This window comes from Passer domesticus, chromosome 15, assembly GCF_036417665.1.
Source record: "Passer domesticus isolate bPasDom1 chromosome 15, bPasDom1.hap1, whole genome shotgun sequence".
Classification (NCBI taxonomy): Eukaryota; Metazoa; Chordata; class Aves; order Passeriformes; family Passeridae; genus Passer; species Passer domesticus.
Window position 1 is genome coordinate 2,311,606 of NC_087488.1, and position 24,788 is coordinate 2,336,393.

A 24,788-nucleotide genomic window follows, 5' to 3' on the forward strand; every position below is an offset into this window, starting at 1 on the left:
CCGCGGTCCCCCTCACCTGCCGCCATGGCGCGCGCCGCCGGATCAACCGTCCCGCGCGGCCGCAGCCAATCAGCGGCGCGCTACAGCCCGTCACGTGATCATGTCCCGCCCTAACCCCGCCCTCCCGGCGCTGGCCCCGCCCATTCCCCTCCCCGCGGTCGCGACGCCATCGACAGAGCCGGGCACGGCAGGGCCAGGGGGCTTTATGTGCCCGGGCTGAGGGGGTTTGTGTGCCCGGGTTGAGGGGGCTTTATGTGCCCGGGGTGAGGGGCTTTGTGTGCCCGGGGTGAGGGGGATTTATGTGCCCGGGTTGAGGGGCTTTATGTGCCCGGGTTGAGGGGCTTTATGTGCCCGGGTTGAGGGGGTTTATGTGCCCAGGGCCAGGGGGATTTATGTGCCCGGGTTGAGGGGCTTTGTGTGCCCGGGGTGAGGGGGATTTATGTGCCCGGGGTGAGGGGGTTTGTGTGCCCGGGGTGAGGGGCTTTGTGTGGGCTCAGAGCGAGGGGTCGCCGAAGCCGAAGCGGTGCTGGGCGGCGCGGATCTCCTGCAGCAGCGCGTCGTTCTGCAGGCCGAGCTGCGGGAGAGGGGAGCGCGCTGAGGGCCGGGCTGCGCGGCGCTGTTCGGGCCGGGCAGGGAGCGGGGCAGCGGCCCGTGCTGCCCGCGGGGCACCGACACCAACCTTGACCGTGTATTTGTAGCACTGCTCCGCCTCCAGCTGCCGCCCGCCCTGCAACACAGCCCCGCAGCAAAGCCTGGCGTGGGTCGGGCAGGAGAAGCCAGAGGACACCAAAGCCACCCCTGCCCTCTGCACTGCCAAGGCCACCACTGAACCATGTCCCCAGGTGCTGCATCCACAGGGCGTTTAAATTCCCCCAAGGCATGGGGACCCCACCACTGCCCTGGGCAGCTGTGCCAGTGCCTGACAACCTTTCTATGAAGGAATTTTCCCAATACCCAACCTAAACCTCCCCTGGCACTACCTGAGCCCATTTCCCCTTGTCCTGTCCCTGTTCCCTGAGAGCAGAGCCCGACTCCCCCCGGCTGTCCCCTCCTGTCAGGAGTTGTGCAGAGCCACAAGGTCCCCCCTGAGCCTCCTTTTCTCCAGGCTGAGCCCCTTTCCAGCTGCCTCAGCCCCTCCTGGTGCTCTGTTCCCTTCCCCAGCTCCCTTCCCTTCCCTGCACCCATCCCAACCCCTCAATGTCTGTCTCATCATGAAGGGGCCCTATACTGCCCCCAGGGGTTAGGGTGCCTCAGCAGTGGCCAGCACCCCAGGAAAGACATGGGATCTCCAATGTGGAATGGCATTTGTAAGCAGCTTAGCAGGGAGGACACGCCCTGGGGCAGTCGGTGCCTCAGGGTGCTGCTTTTGCCATCCAAGCACTCGCTTTCCCTGAGACTTTATATCACAGCTCTAGACCAGCTCTTCAGGTTCATGAGCAGATGCCAACCTCCCCACCAGCCCAATAAACCCCCATAAACCCCACTCCAGCAGGCTGGCAGGGGCTGGGCACTCACCTGCAGGCAGATGAGGGCGAGATATCCCCACACTTCAGCGTTGGTGTTATTTAGGGCATTGGCTTCAGAGAGAGCATCTTCTGCTTCCAGCATCTCTTCCAGCTTGAGGGAGAGAAGGAGAGGCATGGACAAATGTCAAAGAGCAGGCAGAAAGGGCTTCCCAACTGAACAGGCATTGCTCTAACAGCAGAAGGAATCAGTGCAACAGAAGCTCCTAGGAGGCCTTCCCTGAGAGAAGTGCAAGGGAAAGAATTTAGGGCACAGACAAGGAGTTATCCTCAGTGCCAAAGCATCCATATCTCCAGCCTGGAGCAGGAGCTTCGCACTGCTGACCTCCGTGGGGTCACACACTATTTCTAAATGAGCCTCCAGCTGTAAGGAAAGCAGCACAAACCACGTCACCTCCAGGAACTGAGTGATCCAGCTCCATGAGGAAACATGGCTGTGTTCTTGCTCCCTATTCCTGCTGGGAATGCAGGGGTAGCTGTGCCCAGGCCACCAGTCACCTCCCTAACCTGATTTCACAGCCTCCCAGGAGGTAAACATTTGGCCAAGAGGGAACAGAGGTTTAAATTCCTTCCTCGGTTGCTTCCTCAGCCAAACTCCCTTGGAGGAAGCTGGCAAGGTGTCCCTTGGGGAGATCCTGCACTGCTGGTGGCTGGGTGTCCCTGGCAGCCCTTCAGAAGTGCTGGATTCCCTTGGACAGTGAAAGCACCGAGATGGCACCCTGCTGACATCCCACTCAGTGCCTTGGTGACATGCAGGTCATGTGCAGGCAGGAACTTGGAGCAGAGCCCAGACTGTTTGCCATGACACCCTGGGGAAGGAGGTGCTGGCAGGAGCTGGGATGAGGGGAAACGATGGCTGTTCCCCGAGCAGGGGCTGAAGGTGACACTGTCTGGCTGTTCCCTGAGCAGGGGCTGAAGGTGACATTGGCTGTTCCCAGAGCAGGGGCTGAAGGTGACACTGTCTGGGTGCCATGCTGGGGCTGTCACAGCACACAGGACACAATGGCCTTTGGGAGCACTGGCTCACAGGCAGCCAAGAGTTGCTTTACACAAGGGGATCCTGCAAAAGCCAGCCCTGTGTCCTGTGCCACCAAGTGAAGCCAGAGGACACAAAGGCAGCTGCACTCACCCTGTAGCAAGCGATGCCCACGCCCAGCCAGGTGAGACAGGAGGCAGAGTTGTCACAGGCGAGCAGGTAGATGTGCTTGGCCCGGCCGTACTGCCAGGAGACAGACAGACAGACAGACAGACAGATCCCTCTGCATCACTCCACAGACAGGGGTTTGTTGCCATGGGGCTCAGACACCCAGGGCCCCACTGCTGCTGCAGGAGTGATGTGTTCTGTGGTAACTCCCCCTCCACAGCCCTGCTGGCTCCTCACCTCTTTCTCGTCCAGGTAGATGGAGCCCAGGCGCAGGTAGACAAAGTGCATGTCTGCAGCATCCTCCACAAAGCTGATGACTCGCTCATAGCAATCCTTTGCTTTGTCAAAGTCCTTCTGCAGGTAGAACAGGTGCCCTTTCTGAGCCCAGACGTTTGGATTCTGTGCACCAAAAAACAGGAGTGAGACATGGATGGGAGAAACACCTGAGAGGGGGGCTGGGACACTGCAAGCAGCAGCAAGGAGGAGCTGAGCAGTGTTTAATTGCATTATCACAGCTCCCTGTGCAGTGCTCCAGGCTGGGGATAGTGTGGCTGGAAGCTGCCTCATGGCAAGGGAAGGACCTGGGGTGCTGGTTGGCAGCAGCTGAAGCAGAGCCAGGTGTGCCCAGGTGGGCAAGGAGGCCAATGGCCCCTGGGCTGTGTCAGCCATGGCATGGCTGGCAGGGGCAGGGCAGGGCTTGTGGCCCTGAGCTGGGCACTGAGGGTGCCACAGCTCCAGTGCTGTGTCCAGCTGTGCGCCCCTCAATTGTGGGGAGTATTGAGGGGCTGGAGTGGGTGCAGGGAAGGGAACAGAGCTGGGAAGGGGCTGGAGCACCAGGAGGGGCTGAGGGAGCTGGGAAGGGGCTCAGCCTGGAGAAAAGGAGGCTCAGGGGGGACCTTGTGGCTCTGCACAACTCCTGACAGGAGGGGACAGCCGGGGGGGTCGGGCTGTTCTCCCAGGGAACAGGGACAGCATGAAAGGAAATAGCCTCATGTTATGCCAAGACAGGTTCAGATTGGATACTGGGAGAATTTCTTCATGGAAAGGGTGGTCAGGTACTGGCACAGCTGCATGGGGCAGTGGTAGAGTCACCATCCCTGGAGGGATTTAAAAGCCATGTGGATGTGGCACTTGGGGATTGTTTAATTGTGAACAATTGGTGGTGCTGGGGAATGTTGGTTTTGAAATCTCAGAGGGCTTTTCCACCCTAAACAATTCCATGATTCTGTGATATGAGGGCAGGGTTTATGGAGAGAGTTAAGGTCAGTGGGCTGCCTGCAGGACACCAGCATGGCATCCCCCTCCAGCTCCCTGCCCAGTGTCCTGCCTGCACACAGCATTCCCAGGTGTCATCTTCCCCTGCTTTCCTTTCAATCTGCCTCCCCAAAGCCACCTTCTTGCAGAGAGCTCAATAGCAACCTTGTTTGTCATGAAAGAGAACCCGACTCCCCCAGCCAGGGACAGAGGATCAGGATACACCCATTGAGAGAGAAAAGAAAGGCAGGTGCTGCAGAGGGAGAGGCAGAGACAGGCTCTGTGCAGGGAGTGCCAGGAGACTGTGACAACGGGACAACAAAGAGAGCAGCCACAGCCTGGTGTGACTGCCCTCCCCCTGAAATGCTCTGGACTAGCACTGGATGGTAAATTTGGAATGAAGCAGGGGCTCTGGGCTCTCCCACAGCAGCAGTGCCCAGGAATTACCAAGGGGTCGATGCGAGCGGCCTCGCACAGGCACTGCCCACACCGGGGGAAGTCTTCCCGCAGCAGGTAGGTCCAGGCCAGGGCCAGGTAGTAGGCACAGGTGGGGCCTCCCTGAAGGCTCAGCAGCTCGTGGGCCAGTGCCTTGTGGACAAACTGGGGAGGAACAGCACAGGTGGTGGTTAGGGGAGCAGGGACACCATGGACACCCCAGCAGGACAGGGTAGGAGAGCTGACTGACACCTCTTTGACTTCCACAAACAGAAAGCACAAAGGAAATTTCTTTTTCCCCTCTTTTGAATGTTGGTCTACTGGAAGGTATCCCTGATATAGTGGAATATGTCTCTGGGCTTTTTCCCCCTGCAGGGGGTTGAAATGAGATGAACTTCAAGGTTCCTTCCAAACCAAACCATTCCACGATTCCATTTAGTTGCTCTAAGCTACTCTTTCTGCCATGTCAAGTTTAGGCAGGCAGCACAATGTGACAACCAGAGATGTCCCAGAGATGACTTGGTAGGACAGGCACATTCCACAGTTGATACAAAAATCCCTCCAGCATACACAAGTGTCTGAATCACAGGAGTTCAGGCATCTTGGAAGCACCCCAATAATGGATCCCATCTCTGAATGCACAAGGAAGAGCACCCTGTACCATTTCTGAGCTGGCTGTTCCTCTGCAGCAGGCAGGGCTGGGCTGGTCCCCAGCCAGCATTGTGGGCTCCATACTCTGCCTGGCCACACTTCTGCATCCCTGGGCAGTGGTGGCTTTGCTCCCCCTTGTGCTCAGCCTCTGCAGTAGCCATGGCACATTCCCTGAGGCCCAGAAAGGGGCTGGTGGAGCTCTTTGGGAATGAACCAGCCTCCCTCCCTTCTCCTCCACTCCCTGCTAAACTAACCCGGACAGCATTGAATTTCATCAGGAATTCCACTGTCTTCATGAAGATTGTGCAGGGAGGTGGCTGAGGTTCTGCAGCTGCAAGAAAATGTGTCTCTATCAGTCCCAAAGTGGGGTTTGCATTTCTGGAGTCAAAGCAGGTCCTGACATCCCAGTGGAGACAGAAAAATCTCTGCAACATGGAGCAAAACCCAGGAGGTGGCAGGGGAGGTTGGAGCAGAGATTAACCCAGCATTTCTTTCTGAAGGGCTTAAGTTTTGTAGGAGATCTGAAAAGAAATTACACTCTTCACCCACTAATTTTCTGGTCCAAACCCAGAGGAAAAAAGATGGAAATTGATGAATTATGCTTGTCAGAGACAACTACAGTGAGGCTCCTGCCTCCCCAAAGCAACCAGGGGGCCCTGAGGCACCCAGCACTGCCATTTGCAGCACCACAGGGGCTGTGGAGGAGGCAGATCCCACACCACACAACCAGAGGGGATCCCTGGGGACATTTTAAGAGCTGGCATCTCAGGAGGAAGAAAAGGAAGGTGCAGGGTGCAGTGACGTGAGGGAGAGAGCTGCATTCACCTGCTGGCTGTCCATCCTGAGATGTGCTGCTCTGAAAATCAGAGTGAACCTGCTTTGCCTGCACATTCCCTGGCTCAGGAGAGACAACAGGCCTTGGCAGCACAGGGGCCATGGCTCACTGCTCCCACATTACTCCCCACCATTCCCACAGGACCATGTCCCTGCTCCCCACGTCCCCATTCCCAAACCTTCTGGGACTTCCTGCACTGCTGTAGCCTCTTCATTGGATGTCACACCCTCCACAGCCTCTGGTGGTTTGTCAGCTGAGCTGTCTGGAATCTTCTCTGGAATGAAACCCCCAACAACCATTAGGTGGAAGGCCATAAACTTCCCAGTTTAGAACATGATTCCACAAAACAAAACAAAATGAAATGAAACAAAACAAAACAAAATGAAATGAAACAAAACAAAACAAAATAAAAAAAACAAACAAACAAAAACAACAAAAAAGAAAAAAAAGAGAGAAGAGAGAAAATATAAAGATACATCAGGTTTTCAAAGCTGGGAATAAATTTCTTTGCAGGAAGCAATCCCTGGGGCAGAGGTTTTTAGCACAAGATTACCATGTGAAGCCAGCAACAGGTATAAATGAGGCAAGATGAGAGGAAACAGCCTCAAGTTGCACCAGGGAAGTCTATGTTTGATGATAGCAAAAAATTTATTCACAGAAAGTGTGGCCAGACATTGGAACAGGCTTCCCAGGGCAGGGGTGGAGTCCCCATCCCTGGAAGTGTCCAAAGGCCATGTGGATGTGACAGCTGGGGATATGGGCTGGTGATGAGCACAGCAGTGCTGGGTTAACAGTTGGACTCCATCTTGGAGGTCCTTTCCAGCCTTAGTCATGCCATGATTCTATGAATATCCCTTTCCTCATAATCTGAAGGGACAAAAACCCGCATGTGTCACGAGCCTGCCTGCCTGAGGCACTGAGTGGTGATAATGTTAAAAATAAAGCCAGTCAGCATTTCCTGCAGCCTGGCCAAATATCTGGGACTCAGGACAGACAGCCTCAGCCCAGGCTGGACTCAGAGGGGCTCCAAAGGAAGTCCTGACCTCAGGGTCACTGCCAAGCAGCTGGTTTGCCCTTTGGGTTGCTGTGTTGGGAACTCACAGTGACAGCTTCCATGGAATTCTGTTCTGGCTCACAGTCCACATCTTCTACCTTTACCCTTTGTACAGCTCTTAAAAACTCTCCTCTCCTTCCACTGTTCCCCACACAGATCCACCCCTCCTTGCTGGTGTCAGGGCACCTCCTGGGTTTGTCTGTTACCTGGGTCTGTGCTGGGAGAACTGGGCTTTTTCTCCTCTCCCTCAGCAGCCTCAAGGAGCCTCCTCTCCTCCTCAAGCTCTGCTCGCAGGAGCTTCTTAGCCTCACGGAAGCTCCTTTCTGCCTGAATGTAATTATTCTGCAGCTCATAAAACAAACCTGTGGGAGAGACACAGCAGCATCAGCAGACACCCAAAGGAAGCAAAATGCTTCCCTTAGCCCTCAGCTTGGAGCAGGGAGAAGAGGACTGGGGGCAGGAGCAATGCTTGGCTCTACAGGAATACCCTGAGCACCAGAGTGGCTTGGTTTTGTACCTGCAAGGGTCCAGGCTATGATGCTGGATGGCTCCAAGCAGCAGGCATCCTCAAAGAAAATCTCTGCCTCTTCATAGTGCTGCAGCTTGACAGCCACAATGCCACAGAGCAGCAAGCTGGGGCAGGGGCAGAGCAGTCAGCCTTGCAGCCCCAGCAGTGCTGTGGGGATACACTCCACACCTCCCCACCCGCCCACCAGGAGCACTCAGCACCTTTGGATGTGCTGGGGGTCCAGACAAACAGCCTGCTGGAAGCATTCCTGGGCTTTGGTGGCATCCTCATGCAGGAGGCAGAAGGCTCCATAGGCCAGCCAGGACTGGATGCTGCGCTGGTCCCGAGCTATTCTCTGCACAACAGAGATCATCACTGCAGCCAGGCTCTGCACGTGCCATGGGCTGGGCAGGCAATTCTGGAATGACCACAGCTTCCCTGGCCACCCCAGCCCAGCTGAGCAGTAATCAAGACCTTGTCTGTCACATGCAAGGGTGTCCCCTAAATGGGGTTGTGCTGGAAGCCCACTTCTCTAAGCCTTCTCCACCAAACATGTGCTCTCCAGCTCCAGCTGACACCTCCCAGGGCCCAGTGTCCCCAGAACTGAGCCAGCACATCCCATTTCCCCTGGCCTCGAGGCTGGAGTCCTCAGTGACCTGGCCAGGGACAATCTCACAACCTGCAGAGAGCAGCATCTCCCTGGGAAATCCCTCCCAAATCCTACTTGAGCCTGAGCATCCTGGTGATGCTCAGCTCCTTCCTCCCTCACCACAGCGGGGACTGGCTGAGCTGTGAGCAGGGTGATGCTGGGCTGTGCCAGTCCACACAGGTGATGGCAGGAGAGATCTGGGCCTCCCTCACCTGCTTGTAGAAGAGAGAGGCCAGGTTGAGGTCCTTGTTGGCTTCAGCTTCACGAGCAAAGAGCAAGAGCTGCTTCCTGGTTGTGTAGGGTGGAGGGGCAGGAGAAACATCTTCCCCAGACAGGAGCTGGTAGGGAAGGAGACAGTGTTAGCTCTGGGGAAGGGAGAGTGGTTTGTGTGATCCCAGGATGGCAGCAGGTCCCACGCCAGCCCTGCACACTGTACAGACCAGCATGGCTGGGGCTGGCACTGGGAAGGACAGGCTGCTCTGTGCTGGGACACATTCCCATCATTCCCAGGTACCTCTGCCACACAGGCACAGGGCAATATCAATTTTTACAAGGACATGGAGGGACAGGACAAGGGGGAAGGGCTTGCCACTGCCAGAAGGCAGAGTTAGATATTGGAAAGGAATTGTTCCCTGTGAGGGTGGGCAGGCCCTGGCACAGGGTGCCCAGAGCAGCTGTGGCTGCCCCTGGATCCCTGGCAGTGCCCAAGGCCAGGCTGGATGGTGCTTGGAGCAGCCTGGGACAGTGGAAGGTGTCCCTGCCCATGGCAGGGGGTGGAATAAGATGAGCTTTAAGGTCCCTTCCAACCAAACCTGTCCATGATGCTATGATTATTCACAGCATTCCCAAGATCAAGGCAATTACAAACTTCAGTGGGGCCACTCACTGGTGACCCCAGCTCCTGCTCTGCCCAGCCCCCGTCACCATGTGCCAGCTACAGCAGCTTTACCAGTGGCATCTCACACCTATCCCAGGATTTTGAACAGGCACTGGATCCCTGCCTCAAGTGTGGCTCAAGGTCTACATGTGACAACTCCAGCAGATGAAAGCATGAGCCTGCTTCTGCCTTGAAGGCAGAAAGTCCTTCACCTGCCCTGCACCCAGAGTGAAGCCATGGCCCAAGCCACCCCAATCTCCCCTACCTTGTTCAGGGCCATGTGCATGTGGTCCACGAGGTACACATAGAGCTCACTGAGAAATTCCTGGAGCTTCTCCTTGGTCTCAAATGCTGTGGTCTTCAGGTATTTCTCCCTCACAATCTTCACCACAGAATACTGTGGAGACAAGGGACATTGCACAGGGCAGGTTCCCTCCCGTGCCCCCCACCAGCTCTGTAACCACACACAGACAGAGCCTGAAGCTCCAGCTTAGTTCTGAGAAATAAATCCAGCCCACCACTGATAAAAGGTGAAAAAAAAAGCAAGCAAGGGGGAGTTCCTTTCCCACCTCCCTGACCCAGCCTTTAGGGACAGCATGTGCATGGCTCATCTCCTCAGGACAGAGAGGGACTCTCCAGGAAGAGTGTGGCTGAGGCTGAGCAGCTGAGAGAGTGGAACCCCCTTTCCCTGCCGGGGCAGACTGGGAATGTGGGAGCAGCCAGCTTTGCCTTTCTCAGGTTATGAGCATGGGGCAAATGGATGTGAGTAGCTCCCAATGATAGGAAGTGTTCTCTTGGTGTGGGTCCAAAGCAGCTTGGTGCCTGCTCCATTACTGGGGAATCCCGTCCCCTCAGTGCTCACTGCAACAGCTCCAGGTGGCAGGAAAGGATTCTGGAGCACCACATCATCCTGAGTTACCCCCATGGAGCAGCAGTTCCTCACTGAGAAAGTGTCTGGACAAAACAAGTAGGGAAGCAAAAAGGACAAAGGAGTCTTCACCTTAAGCTGTTCCTTAAAAGCAAAATATTTCCCAGAGGTATTGAGTTCATAGTTGAGCTGACGCTTTTGTTCCTCCATGGTTTTGTGGTCCATCATTCCCTGGTCAGGCAGCTGCTTCCCAAAAAGCTCATGGTACTCTCTCAGGATGGCAACAGCAACACTTGTGACACGTTTGTGATAATCCTCCACCACCTAGGAAAAAAAATAAATAAATTTCACAAGCCACTTATGCAATCAGCCTTGATATGTATTTGATTTGCCACAGCCCACGCCTCCCATTAACTCCACCTGACTCAAGTCTCAATTAGTCTGTCACACATCCTTTCCTGTCCACGCCTCAGGGCTGAGAAAATATCTGCAGGTAAACATAAAAGAGCTCCTTCCTGCTAGGATTTTCCATCACAACCCAGTATTCCAGTCACTGCTATCTCTCCTATAGCAATATAATTGGCTGTGAGTAAAATATATTTCATTTACTGGGAGCCTTGAAACCCATGGCCAGCCCTCTTCAGCAGAATCTGTAATCTCCATAATCTTGATCTTCAAAAATTCTTGGTGACCCGAGAAAGGTCAGGGCTGATTCTGTTCAGGTTTGTCTGAGTCTGATGAAGCACAGGGGGTGGTCAGAGACAAGAAACTGTTGGGACTGCCCAGGATATAAATGTAAGGTTCTGGTAGCCTCTTTTCCCAGCATCCCATTTCCTTCCAAACATCCCCCCATGGCTGCCTTCCCTCCCTTTGCTCCATCTTTTCATGGCTTCTCTTTGAACGGGATGTGAACACAAGTGATGAATGGGTTCCCAAGGCACACTGCTATGGAGATAACCCACAGGGAAGTTTAATTTTCTGTGTATTTCACAGAATTTGTTGAATTGGAAGGGATCTGCAAGGATCGAGTCCAGCTCCTGGCCCTGCACAGACACCCCAACAATCCCACCTGGGCATCCCTGAGAGAATTGTCCAAATGCTCCTGCAGCTCTGGCAGCTCAGGGCTGTGCCCATTTGCTGGGGAGCCTGGGCAGTGCCCAGGCACTCTTTTCCTAAAACCCATTAAAACCTCCCCTGACACAGCTCCAGCTGTTCCCTCGGGTCCTGTCACTGCTCACAGACAGCAGAGATTGGAACTGCCCCTTATGTGGAAGCTGCAGACCCCAATGATCTCTACCCTCAGTCTCTCTTCTCCAGGCTGAACACCCCAAGTGACCTCACCACTCCTCACATTGCCCTATTCCCCTCTAGACTCTTCACCACCTTTGTGGCCCTGCACCCCTGATCTCTGCAAACCTCATGCCCGTGTTGCTGTGGGCTGAGAATGAAGACTCTGAGGGCAGGCTCGGGTGGCAGAGTGGTGACAAGGCCCCAGCTCTCACACGTACCTTCTTGGCTCCTTCCGTCCGCGGGGGCAGCGCAGGGTGGGGAGGAATCAGCTCCTTCACCCTGTGAGTGAGAGCAGAGGAGATCAGCAGATCCACTGCCAGGGATGCTGGCTTGTGTGGCGTGAGGGCTCCACCCTGCCACCCTGTCCATGAGACACCTGAGAGGAAACCTGAAATCTCAGACCAAGAGTGAACAGGTTGTGGCTTGTCATGACAGGGTTAACATTTATTATTAACCCAAACTGCTCTCCTGGAGTAGCAGAGCTGTATTTTGGAGCTCCTGGTTCTGCAGAGCAGGTGTAAGGAAGGAACCAGACTGAGGAAAGCTCTGTAGAACTTGGTCACTGAACAGCCCAGAGCACCTGATCCATCAGTTCCAACGCTGCCCAGTTTGGCTGGGGCAGCCTTGGCCACACATCGACCCCCAGACACCAAGCTCAGACCTCCAGACACCACCCAGCCCTGCCTGGGCCTCTGTGGAGTTGCAGTGACCTTCCATTAGAATTAGCATCTTTTTAACTAAGATTTTATTAAGGTGAGGGTGGCTGAGCATTGGAGCAGGATTCTCTGTGGAGTCTCCTTCCCTGGATATACCCAAAAACCATCTGGACACAGAGTAACGTGCTCTGGGGAACCCCAGCTGAACATGAACATTGGTCTAGGTGACCTTCAGGGGTCTCTTGCAAACAGAATCATTTTGGGATTCTGGAATTAAAATCCCTGGTGCCAAACCAATTAATTTATTTTTTTTTCAACATTTGCTGCTTGCTGGACTCCAGAACACCCTCAGTCCTCAGAACATGATCCATCCCACCAAGCCAAGGGGTCACAGGCCTTGTTCAGGTGCACACAAGCAAGGAGGAGTGACGCTGAATTCACACACATTGCAGAAGAGTAGAAATGTATAAAATAGGCCAGCAAAAAGTCTGTTCTAAGAGGGGTTCACCTTCCTCAGCCTGCTCCTCCTGGAAGACAGCAGGGAGCAGTGAGGAAAACACATATACCTTCAATGAAAGGATGACATTCCTGTTTGAGAGATATAAACCTGCATCTCTTAAACCTTATTCATCTGCTGCATTTTCTATTTTTTTATGCCATAAATTAGATGTTTTATGCCTTTCTAACCCATAACACAGCAGGGCTGCCACTGGACAGGAACTGAAGTCTCAAAGCAGCAGAGATGAAAGAGCAGCTCTGCAGCAGAACAACATGAAAACTAACATAAAAGCTGAGGAATGGGTAAAACATTGTGAGAAAACAACTGGGAAGCTAAAAATGAGAGAATGCTCTGGTGAAGCAACAGCAGCACTATCCAGGACAGTCCACGCTGGTGGCCAGGACTGACCAAACCACTGAACATCACATGGAAGAGGCAAGCACATGGGGATTAGAGGGAAACAAAGCCCAGACAGGAACACAGACACTGCTGAGCTGCTCTGGTGTCTCTTGTTTTGAGAGGAATGGCAGGGAGATGCCAGCTGGGATGAACAAGTGTTTTCCCAACACACCAGATGCCATGTCTAAAGCAGTCTGGCCAAATCCTCCCCCTGATTCCTGTGGGCTTTGTCTCAGGCCCTCTTCATGGAGTGTTCCAAGGGGGGTTTGCTGTACAAGCCTCTCTCCAGCCTGCAGAGAGGAGCTGTCAGCCCCACAGCCCATCCTTACGCACCGCTGGACCAGCTCCTCCCGCAGCCGCTTTGGGACCAAGGGCCTGTCCAGATTTATCTCCATCACCAGGAACGTTCCTGCCTCGCTGTATTGCTGTGGAGATAAACATTGCTGCCTGTGTCGTGCTGTCTGCAGCCAGTGCTGGCACAGGGAAATACTGAGCACACAGCCACAGATCTCCCAACTGCAGAGATCCAGCTTGTTTTATAACCCGCCCTCGGAATGAGTTACAGCAGCAAAATCCAGGCTAGGGAAAAGGAGAGAGCCCAGATAATCAATCTGCCTGCAGAATGAATGTGCATTCCAGAGGAAGAAGCCAAAATATGAAGGGGTAATTTAAATTAATGCCTGACAATTTACAGAGACCTTCTAGCCCAGTGCCAGCCTGCTCTCCAGGTGGACGTCACTGGAAGAGCTCTGGGACAACATCTACGTAAAACATCCCTTGTCCAGCTGACTCTTGAGGAATTTAATTGTGTGAAAGGTGTGAGACACCAGCACAGTGATGCTCTACAGTCTCTCCTTCTCTTTGGAGAGACATAATTACCTGTCCTTCAAGGCTGAGATTTGTGACATTTTCAGATTCTCCAGTGCCATCTGACAACTGGATTTTGGATGGGCTGAGTAATTACTAGGAAAAAGAAAAGATGTCTCTTGTTTCAGACTCAATAAATCTCAAATCTTTGCAAGTTCAAGCAGCACATCCTAGGATTTCAGACAAGGAAAAGCTGCAGCTTCCTTACAAGAGGCAGCTCCAGTCTCTCCTCTCTGTGACCAGTGACTGGACCTGAGGGAATGGCTGGAGCTATGCCAGGGGTGGATTAGGCTGGATGTCAGGGAAAGATTCTTCCCCCAGAGGGTGGTTGGGCACTGTCACGACGTCAAGGCTACCAGAGCTCCAGGAGTGCTTGGACAGTTCTGTCAGGCACAGGGTGAGATTGTTGGGCCAGAAGTTGGACTCTTGATCCTTGTGGATCCCTTCAAGTTGAGAAGATTCTATGGGTCTAGGAAAATGAGTATCTCTCAGTTGGCTGAGGCAACTGAGACAGCATCCATCCCTGGTTCCTGTGTGTCCCAACTTCCTGTGACACAGAAACAGAGCAGCCATGGTGCCATGTCCCTCCCTAGACCTTACCGTTGCATTGGAATCTTTCTCTTCCTTCTGAGTCTTATTGGGAGCAGCTTTGCTGCCAGGAGAGGTCCCCAGCCTTTCCTTGCCCAGACTGAGCTGTGACCTGCGGTCCCGGAAAATACTGTACTGAACTCTGGTCTGAAAAATAGAGGCAACAGAGAGAATCAAGGGACAAGCAGGCTTCCTCACTCATTTGCCTTAACCTCTCTCATCACAAAACACACTGCCAGGGTCTTAAATGCCTTAAGAAGTTTTGTAACCTCATTCTCTCCTCCTAGAGTTCAGTTGCTGGTGCTCCAGCCCAGTTCTGATCCTGTGTAGCTGTGAAGCCTCAGGTTAGACTATGAGGCTCAGTGGAGGTCTCTCCATCTTCCCTCAAAGAGCTGTGTTTTCACTGAGGACTGGCCCTTGATCCTCGCCTGAAATATGTGGTGAACACGCTGGAACCCAGATCCATGATCCTGAATTCCTGGTGGGATCCTAGACCTGCCCCACAGCTATGGATTTGCCTGGTGATGAGGGCTGCTGGATGAATTTGGCTTCTCTCACCAGGCCTGCTCCACACATTTTTGGGGGTCCCCACCTGCCTGACAGCATCTCTTGGCTCCTAGCTCATTTTCTGGTGTGGAGCAGCTTCCCTGACGCACAACAGGGAATTGCAAGGAATAGGTTTGTCAGACTGTGTGTTTACACAGTGTTTGACCACCTAGACAGGCCATTCCCTCCCACACATCCTGGTTACAGGAACTGGGCTAGCAAGAGTTATGGGGAACCTGGGGAGAGGATGGGAAACTCCTTAGACCTAGAGGCAACCCAAAGCACCTGGGGAGTAAGTAGGACTTCACTTGTGACAGATAAATGGCACGGGACAAGCAGCACCATGCAGCCCAGGGGTCATTACTCATGAAGAGCCCAGCAGACACTCATGCCCAGCTCAGCTCAGCAGCAGCCAGTGAGAGCAGGGAGGCAGGAGAAGGGCTGGAATTCACCCAGCCCCTGCACCTGGACCACAGCCCCACAGGGAACATGGGGGGTAAAACCAGGCTGTACATCTGCCCTCCTGAAACAAGCTCAGGTCTGTTCCAGGAGGGAGAGACTGTGGGAAAATGGAGATGTAACTGTCACTCTTAGTAACAGAGAGGGAAAAACGAAAAGACAAATAAACCTCGATGAGCTAGAGCTGAAAGAGCTCCAGTGACAGCTTTTTTGGTGGTTGCCGGGGGTAACGCAATCCTTTTAAAACCACTGTTTGCTCTTCCAAGCAACACTGTTCCCTTGCCCATGTTCCAGACTGGGGAGAGTGGATCACGCTGGCACAGGAGGGAGTGGAGTGAGATTCAAAGCCTCTCTCAGCCCCCAGACCTGCTCACCCCACCTGAGAAATCCTGCCTTGGAGAAACCTTCATCTAAAAGCTTGTATCATTAATTTTCTCCATCACCAGAAGGGCACTCATGGTTCAGATCCACCTCCAACTAGCACACTGTCCACCCTGCCTGCTCCCAAACACCCCCTGTCCACCCTGCCTGCTCCCAAACACTCTCTGTCCACCCTGCCTGCTCCCAAACATCCCCTGTCCACAGTCCCTGCTCCCAAACATGCCCCGTCCACCCTGCCTGCTCCCAAACACTCCCATGTCCACCCTGCCTGCTCCCAAACAACCCCTGTCCACCCTGCCTGCTCCCAAACACTCCCATGTTCACCCTGCCTGCTCCCAAACAACCCCCTGTCCACCCCGCCTGCTCCCAAACATCCCCCTGTCCACAGTCCCTGCCCCCCAGCCCTCAGTGCAAACCCAGGTGCAGAGCTGGAGCAGAGCCTGCTGCTCTCACCTTCTCAAACACCTCGCTGTCCTGGTAGTTAAAGACACGGAAGGCCCCTCGGATCTGCTTCACCCCAGGGCACAGCAAATGCAACATGTTGACATATGCCACGCCATGGAAGGCAATCTGCTTGTCCTCATCTCTCTGGAAACACAGAGCAAAGCACTGAGATCCTGAACAGGCTGTTATTCTCCTTAAGGGAACAAGGTCACCAATCTCATTAAGAGAAGGCCACACAGCAAAGTGATGCACCTGATGAGCCCATGGTTCTGTCACTGGCATGCAGCCGAGACAACCTGGATGAATACACTGGAGTCATTCCATATGTAGAATATTAATTTTATCCCAACCCCTGTGGGGCAGCTTTCTCACTCTGCTGTTCCCCAGGATGGCCTTGTTGAGATACAGCTGGAAGATTATCAGCTGTGGGTTTAGAAATCCAGGTGACCCTACCAGAGTTGTGCATCTCAGGCTGGACAGACACCAAGTGGCTTAGGAGGTGTGGGAGGCCTGGCTACAAGGATCATCATCAGAGCTGTAAAATCCTGGCACTGTGAGTGCTGAAAGGGATTTACACCAACTTATATAGCTTTGCCCTGGGATAGATTAGAAGCTCTCACACAATCATCTGCCAGGAGCAGAACCATTCTCTAAGGGGCTGTTTCTCTGCTAAACCACCCTGGTTTAGATGCAAAAGCATAACTTACCTACAGACTGAGAAAGAATGCAAGAACTTCTCAAGCTGCTTCAAAACCCCACTGGCCAAATATCAGCTCAGTGAATTACTTTCAATTGTCTTCAAAGCCAGGCTGGACAAGCCTCTGAGCCACCTGATCTAGTGGAAAGTGTCCCTGCCCGTGGCACGGGGTTGGAAGGAGATGGAGTCTGGGGTCCCTTCCAACCCAAACTATTCTGTGATTTTAAAAGCCACTCTGTCCCCTTTCCAGTGAGCTACCACAGACCATCAGTGAGAGCTGTAAGGAAAAATATGACCCTGTGTCTATTTAACAGCCCTATAAAGCTGATTTTTCACAAAGCCTCCTGCTCTCTGACTCACTTTGGCAGCTTCAAGGCCGATTTTGGTATCACAAAGGCCTCAAGAGGAAAATGCCTGATAATGCAATACTACTCCACAAGCCAGACCCCACTTTTACCTTGTCAAGTTTGCTGGCTTTGCCTTTGCCACCTGAGGACATGGACATCCTGCAGAGCTCCACGGGCCAGTGGCGGCACTCGGCAATGCGCGACTGCAGGCTGGGCACAAGGGATGCAGATGCACTGAGGAGATGCAGAAACCCACCTGGAGAGCCCCACCACCCTCCTCTGTGCCCCAGCAGCTCCTCTTGGCTTTGCTTCCCCCTATTCCCTCAGCAAACACCCTCAGGCCATGGGAACACTGTGATTTGGGGCAGGCTGGATACATTTTCTGCTCTACCCACTGCTGTGTGCATTTATGGCAGAGCCAGCTTCAAAACAACTGTGAGAGCAGCACATTGGGCTTTCTCTCTTCCCCAGTTACTTCAGAAATAAGTAAGAAGGAATGTGATTAACTTTGGTATAAAACCTGAATTGTACAGAGCAAATGGATCCTGAGCTTGCATTCAGTATGGCTGGTGACTCTTACACCAGCAGGCAGGTGGATGGATGTGTAGGGAAAAGAATTTAAAAAATCAAATGAGATAGAAGTGAGTATTTCCACACAAGGAGTAATTTGGCTGTGAAATGCACAGCCATGATGCAGCTGAGGCCAGAAAATAGCAGGATTCAAAGATAAATGGAACACTCATCCTGATCTTGAGCGTATCTGGAGCTGCTAAAGGCAACACTTATCCAATAAAAAAGCAAATGAAGAGTGCCCACATGGAGTGAAAGGTTTGAATGTATTTGGAATTCAGTAAAAACTTAATTAGCAGCTCAGAGAAGAGCTGTGGATGCCACTCTAGTCCAGGTCTGCTCACAATAACAGCTGCCCCTTCCCTCAAGCTATGCAGGGACCAGCCCCCAGCCCCAGCTGCTGGCAGCAGGAGAGAGCATTTGTGGCCTGGAGACAGCAGCTCCAAACAATTCATCTTTTCCCAGCACAGCAGAACAAAGCTGCTGCCAGCAGTTCAAGGCACTTCAAGAGCTGTGCCCTTGCTCAGGTGAATGCTTGTGGCCAAGAGACAGCCACAGCAGCCACGGGAGGTGAGGCAGAGCCACAGTTTGACCTCTAAGTGGTCCGAGAGAACCTGCACGCTGCAGCTCCTTGCCTCAGGTCATTCTGAGCATGCTCTGGGGTGGGTTGCTCAGGTCCCTTACGTGGCCACTGCAGCAGCATCCAGGAAACAGCGTATTTCTGTGTCCCACACCACCCTCCTCGAGCTCTCGGCCTGGATCCTGAATGCCCTGTCCTGTGGGAAACAGCGTGCAGTCAAAGCCAGGACAGCAAACTCCACAGCCAGCATCATCCTCAAAAGTGTCCCCAGGAGAGAATGTGAGTCAGACAGAGGTGTCCAAGTGCCCAAAGGCAGGCCAGCCCCGCAGAGAGGCTGACAGCCTTTCCTGCAGACACCATCAGCGTTAAGTGCCTGCTCACGAGAGATAACCCACTCCCAGCCCAGCAGCTCAGTGTGGGAGTTTTCTGGGACCAGACCTGCCACATTCTCCTTTGGGATGTCTCCAGCAGTGAGTCAGTATGTCTGCTGTCCCAGGGGAACCACCTCTGTGCTGGACACTGCACAGTGACCACCCACCTCCCTCTCACATCAAGGCTCTCCGTTCCTCCTGGTTCTCTTCTGAACTTGCCAGTCCATCCTCACCTCGCTTTTGGTGAGCTCTCCATCCTCATCCTCATAGGGCCCACCAACAATAAAGGAGTTAGGTATGTTCAGAGCATCAGGGGCCAGGAGGGGGCCAAGGGGCCAGTTTTTGGGCCGGGGGAATGGTTCTTTTTCACCATCAGCTTTCAGGATGCCATTCTTGAAGAGCAATGGCAATTCTTTCTAGAGAGACAGAAGAAACAAAAGATTTGCATTTCTAACAGGAGCAGGAGCAAGAGCCAGCTGCTCCAAGCTGGGATAACAAAGCAAAGCAACAGTACAGGGTGCCTGGCTTGGAAAATGCACTCCACCACACGCATACAAAGAATGGAATAAAAATAAAGAGCCACGTGGAAAAAGCCCTGCCAGTTTGAATCCAAATCTTTCCAAACAGACCTTTGTTTGTGTTAAAGAAACACATCACGCCACAGAGACTCTGAGACCTCCCAACAAAGGCTGCTGGTGCACAAGCACAGAAGCTGTGCACTCCACATGCCTGGACACTTGTTCATGGGGTGGGAGAATAACCCAAACCCAGCCAAACCCCCTGTCACTGTGCCTGGACCATTCTCACCTCACCAGCTGCTGGTATTTGCAAACAAGCCATGTAGTTTTGCTGGGCGTCAGGAGTAAAGGCTTCAGGGACAGAATAAGCTGCCTCCAGCGTGATGCTCAGGAGGTTTCCACTTGAGAACTGGGTGGCAGAGAGCAGGAGCTCTTTGGTGCTCACTATCACTTCAAGGCCAGCCTGTGAGACAAAGATAAAATCGAGCCAGTATACAGACAATTATAACTTGCCTGCTGTTAGGGAGAAGCAAGCAGAAACCCAAGGCCAGAACATATAATGTTATCTTGTGCCTCATCTCGGATGTAAAAGAAAACAGCCCAGCACAGGAAAGGAATCTCAAGACCAATTTGGCTCATTTGTGGTATTTGTTTAAATCACAGCCTGGCTAAGGTATGGCACATGCCCCAAGGGTCTCATAAAATGAGCTGTGGAGAAAGAGGCAGGGTCTCATGAAAGGAGCCATAGAGAAAGAACATCAAGGGTGGAAAATGATGTTTTTCCCCTGGTGATTCAGAGAGCCATAGCTTTGCCTCTGCCCTATCTCCATGCTCTGTGTGCAGCCTTTAATTACCTGTCCCAGCCCTGGATGGATGGTGTGTGAGGGAAAACCAGCTGGTCAGCATTTGTTACCTGTCCTCCCTAATGAGTGCCCCCCCACCTTGCTCACTGTGAACTCTTCTTAAACACAGAGCTGTTAATGGGATATCCACCCCTCCAGTTTGCTCCCGGTGCTCACTGCAGGCAGGCTCAGCAGCAAAATTGGACACATTTTCCCAGCCTCATACTTCATTCCCTATTTTAGTCACTGGGTACTTTGCAACCTGCTGAATGAATAAGGTCCTTGCAGGAAAGGCAGTCAGAGTTTGTACAATAATGGACTCAGACATTTTGTCTCCAGAAAGGAAGGCTAATAAAGCTGGGCAGGTGACCCTGCCGCTGCCTTTAGGGGGGTTTTCAGCTCTGTGCTTTCCATCTTTTTTTTTGCAGAACAATTGGGTAGCTGCACACATTAACATTTCCCAGCACGACCTCACCTATCAGAGGGAAGCAGGGACAGACGTCAGAGGGAGCGGGAAAGGCCTCCAAGCCTGTAACATATAGGGCTGCACCACATCCGTGATGAGCCAGGCAGCTGAGTCATGCTCTCCCTCCCATTAAAAAGCAGCAGAGAGCTGAATGAGGGAAGGAACAGTTCCAAATTCCACATACCGTGGCCTCGGGGTGAGGCATCGCTGATGGGAAGGCAGGCACTGCATACAAAGGAGCAAGAACCTTCAGTGAGCGCACTCCTGGGAAGAAACAGGAATGAGAACAGCCTGAAGTGAGACCCTCTGCAAAGAATCACAGTCATGGAATGATCTGGCTTGGAAGGGACCTTAAAGATCACCTTGTTCCAGCCCCCTGCCATGGGCAGGGACACCTTACATGAGGCAAAGTCATGGTTCTGAATTTTGATTTCATTCTGAATGAATTCTGAATGCTGAGCTACTCTCTCTCCCCCTGAATGAGATTTTGCAGAGCTATGAAGGTTACTTTGTCCAAAGGAGATAAATTCAGGGGTCCATAAGCAGAGCTCAGAAAGTGCTAGGGAGCAAGGAGTGGTCATGGAGAGTGTAAAACTCAATGCTGTACCTTGCAGCAGAGGTAGAAGGTCCACCACAGCTTGGGCAAGAGGAGTGACTTTCTCTGTTTTTTTCTTCTCCTTTGCTGCCACTTCTAGCAGTGTCACTAGGGAGATATAAAGAGAGGAGCTGGCAGAATTCCTTGAACCAGCAGGTCAGGCACCAGGGAGGCTCTGTGCAAGCTCTGGCACAAACTCCTCTTCACCTCCCAAGGCTGACAAGCACAGCAAAGCCAAAGGAGCACGGGCCAACATGAAAGAGGATTCTTCCAGCTGGCAGAGATGGACAAGAAGTGCTGAGAGCCTCCCACCACTGCTGCTAAAGTGTTATTCCTGAACCAGTGACTCCTGCAGCGACAGCACCCCGCTCCAAGGTGGGAGATCTGGCACCAGCTACTTACAGAGCAGTGGTTTCTGCACAAGGACATCCAAGGAGTTGGGCCCATCGGGGCTGTACTCAAAGCTGGTGCTGAAGTCATATTCTGCTGTCCCATCTGGCAGCACATTAGTCTTGGAGGACTCTCCCAGGCCTGCTCCGTTGTACTCCACACGCACCACCGTAAGCAGCAAGCTGCTTTTGAGAGTTTTCTGTCATAAAAAAAAACAGCTCAGAGAGCAGCTGGCTCTGCAGCAGCATCCCAGGATCAGAGCTCCTCTGGCAGCAGCTCAGGACAGGGCTCACTTGTGGGAGTCTGCTCCAGCACAGGAATGGGGAAGAGGAGCAGAGCTTGGCCACACTGAGACCTCACCATTCCCTGTCTTTAGGAGGGAAATTTCCTGTTGCACCATGCTGTGATGCCCTAAAGATTATCAGGAGCTGTGGCAAGGGAGATAGAGAGGTTCAGGCTTCACCTCAGGAAAGACACATCTAAAACAAATCCCAAAATACTCCATTGATATTTTTGTACTTCCAGGAAGCTTGAGACCTTTGCTGTCTCCTAAGAAAGCAGCTCCTGAGCTACAGGGATGAGCTCACAGAGCACCTGTGGATGTGTGGTGTAGAATGTCCTGAAATGGACGAGAGAAAACAGACTCAGGTTGTGCCAGGGGAGGTTTAGTTTGGATATTAGGGGAAATCTCTCCACTGTAAGGGTGGTCAGGCACTGGCACAGGTTCCCCAGGGCAGTGGGGGAGTTCCCATTCCTGCAAGTGTTCAAAAGACCTGTGCAGGTACTTGGGAACATGCTTTAGTGGTATCCTTGGCAGTGCTGGGTTAAAGGTTGGACCTGATGGTCTCAGAAGCCTTTTCCAACCTAAAGGATTCCATGATTCTGTGAAATCAAAGGAAGGGCTCCAGCAAGCTCTTAGGGAGCTCTACAATTTGTTGTTACACCACCTTCATACACTTGCTTTAACCAGAGAAGAGGAGATTCAGATTTTACTTTGAATTTCAAATGTCTAAACAGAGGGGCTTAAACAGAGCTGGAGAGGGACAGTGAGGGCACAGCACATGGCAGTGGGGACCCACAGGGCACCTCCAGAGCACAGCAAGTGCTGGGCAGCAGGTACCAAAGGGCTCCCTGCAGCAGAAACACAGTTTAGCTCTCAATCCACAGAGAAGTGGCTGAACACAGGGACCATTGTACCCAAGCCCAGCTTTTCCTTAGTGCTGAGCCACAGGGATGCCTACCCCGCCCTCAGCTCCCTCTCTCCCTGTCACTGGAGTAATTAGTTCCATGCTGGTTCTTACACAAAAAGAGATCTCTTTCACTTGGTTTTAATTTTCAGCCCTTCTCACTGTCTCCTTGAGCATACATCCTCTGAATGGCTAAACAGAAGAATCCAATTAACCTTTCCCTGTACCATTAATTATCCAAGACTCCTCTCTCATCCTTCTCTACATTGCCTCTAATTAAGCAGATTCCACACTTATGGCTAGAAGTGGATTCCACATTCTTACAGCCGGGCTTTTTTTCATACTGTTGCTGTGATTATTGCCCTTTTGTAACCCCCCTCCCTTTTGTACAGCCCTTTCTCACGGTGGAGCAATCAGAACCACAAAGCAACATTCCAGATGCAATCAATCCAGCAGTCTTTTCTTCCCAGCACTGTTTATCCTCCTCTCACCTCATACCTCACCTAAGCTGCTGTTTGCTGAATCCATCACTGTAAGAGGCACTTCAATACTACAATGTGAAAGCCTCAAGCAGGTGCTTTTGGATTGCTTTTTCTGTCTGCTGCTGGAGCAGAAGCAGGGATTTGCATTTTTTCTGCTTGCAGCAGGAGCTGAGCTTCTCCTCCACATTCCCTCCCCAAATGCCAGTTCCTCTGGAAGACTTTAAGGACAGCTGGGTGCATCACATGGAAATCACAGCAGCAGTGGTTTGATTGGCACCAGCTCACAGCCTTGAACTGGATCCACTGCCTTTTTAAAACCAGAGCCACCCTATTGCTTTCAATATGGTTTAAACAGCTGGAGCTGGGAGGAAATCTGGCTTTACACCCAAGGTGAGGTCCTTTCACGGGTTTTTGTCTCACTGATCACATTTTTGCTGTGTTCTGCTTTAAAACCCTGCCATTTCCATACAGTTAGAGGAGGCAGAGAGGTCCATTTCCCCCCAGTATGTCTGGCCTGCTGCTAGGGAGATGTCTTCCCCAATTTATGCGCCTCATAAGATTTTTTCCCCTGTGTGAACGCCTCAGCAAAGGGAGGAGGAAGCCACGGTGTGGCATTGCTGAACCTCTGATACTCCCACCACTCCTTCCTTCAGCCTTGTCACCCCCTGCCTGCTCTCACAGGGGATCCCTGTGCACACAGAATTGCTCTGGCCTTGTTTATTAAATTAGCAGAGATATTTTCAGAACTTTACCAGGTCCTGAGCATTCCCGACTGTGATCTGTACTGGTATTGGCTGTGACATACTGGGAAGAGCTGCAGCAGCAGGTTCCTTCCCACCAGTCAGCCCCGCAGGGACCTCCACGGCTCTGCAGGAGAAAGAATGAGGAAAGAAACATGAAACTGCTCCATTCCTCTCCCAGATACCTCTGCAGGACACAGCAGTGCGGGCTGCAAGCGCTATTCAGGGCTTGGCTGTCAAAACACCATTGAATGCACAGGGCTTTGGCAGTGACGAATCTCTCACGAGGTGCAGGGGGAGGACTGGGAAAAATGTAATGTGAAAATTATCCATCTCTGTAAGCTTCACCCAGCTGCTGCTGCCAGGGAAGGTTTGTTGTGCCAGGCTGCTCTCAGCTCCCAGCACATCCCTGGCTCTCTTTTACTCCCTTTTTAAGTTCATGGTGATCCCATGGGCCAAAGGCTGGCGGCCACTCATGGCTCCCAAATGCCGGGGGGAGCTGGCTCCTTCCTGGCTCCTTTTGCTCCTCAGGCTGGTGAATCGCTCAGGATTCCCCAGGGCTCCCCAGGGACCCCACGGCCGCCTCGCCTCGCGCCCCCAGGGCCTGGCAGCCCCTCAGGGCAGCACTGGTGGGCTCGGGGCTCCCCTCACCCTGCTGGGGCCCTGCGGCCCCTCACCCACCCGGGGGTCTGCAGCAGCCCCTCACGCACGGGCCTGCCGGTTCTCCTGCCCCAGAGCGGTCTCGAGCCCCTCACAACAGCCCCGGGGTTTTTCCCGGCCTGGGGGCACCTGCAGCCCCCGAGCCACGGGCCTAGGCGCTCTGCAGCCCCTCACCCACGGGCCTGGAAGCTCTCCTGCCCCAGAACGGTCCTGCAGCCCCTCACCGACAGCTCTGGAGGCCCTCCCGCCCCGGGGGGATCCTGCAGCCCCTCACCGGGAGCCTGCCGAGGCACCGTGCGGCGGCGGGGCTCGAACCCACGGCTTCCCCGAGCGGCGGAGGGCTCGCGTCCCGTCACCACAGCGACGCGGCGGCTCCCGCAGGCCCCCGAAACCTCGCGGGACCCCGGCCCAGCCCC

General features: G+C 53.2%; 1 protein-coding gene across 6 annotated transcripts; it reads right to left on the minus strand.

Moving 5' to 3' along the window:
- Window positions 1-357: 357 nt before the first annotated feature.
- On the minus strand, window positions 358-24,772 carry CFAP70 (cilia and flagella associated protein 70). Of its 6 annotated transcripts, none has more exons than XM_064390335.1 (27): window positions 24,647-24,772; window positions 23,725-23,839; window positions 21,316-21,502; window positions 20,926-21,021; window positions 20,503-20,582; window positions 19,300-19,473; window positions 18,726-18,908; window positions 18,226-18,317; window positions 17,082-17,181; window positions 15,937-16,071; window positions 14,110-14,244; window positions 12,976-13,067; window positions 11,307-11,367; window positions 9,931-10,122; window positions 9,196-9,327; window positions 8,266-8,391; window positions 7,626-7,759; window positions 7,414-7,529; window positions 7,103-7,258; window positions 6,021-6,116; window positions 5,262-5,338; window positions 4,369-4,521; window positions 2,905-3,066; window positions 2,653-2,742; window positions 1,516-1,617; window positions 680-727; window positions 359-574 (listed from the first exon to the last, which is right to left on the minus strand). In XM_064390335.1, the coding sequence occupies exons 2-27, from the start codon at window positions 23,773-23,775 to the stop codon at window positions 494-496; spliced, it is 3,051 nt and encodes a 1,016-aa protein (XP_064246405.1). In that variant the 5' UTR covers window positions 23,776-23,839; window positions 24,647-24,772; the 3' UTR covers window positions 359-493. The 6 variants fall into 6 exon arrangements, with proteins under 6 accessions (XP_064246408.1, XP_064246407.1, XP_064246410.1 ...); XM_064390336.1 differs by having other exon boundaries at window positions 24,597-24,718; XM_064390338.1 differs by lacking the exon at window positions 15,937-16,071 and having other exon boundaries at window positions 358-574.
- Window positions 24,773-24,788: the final 16 nt, after the last annotated feature.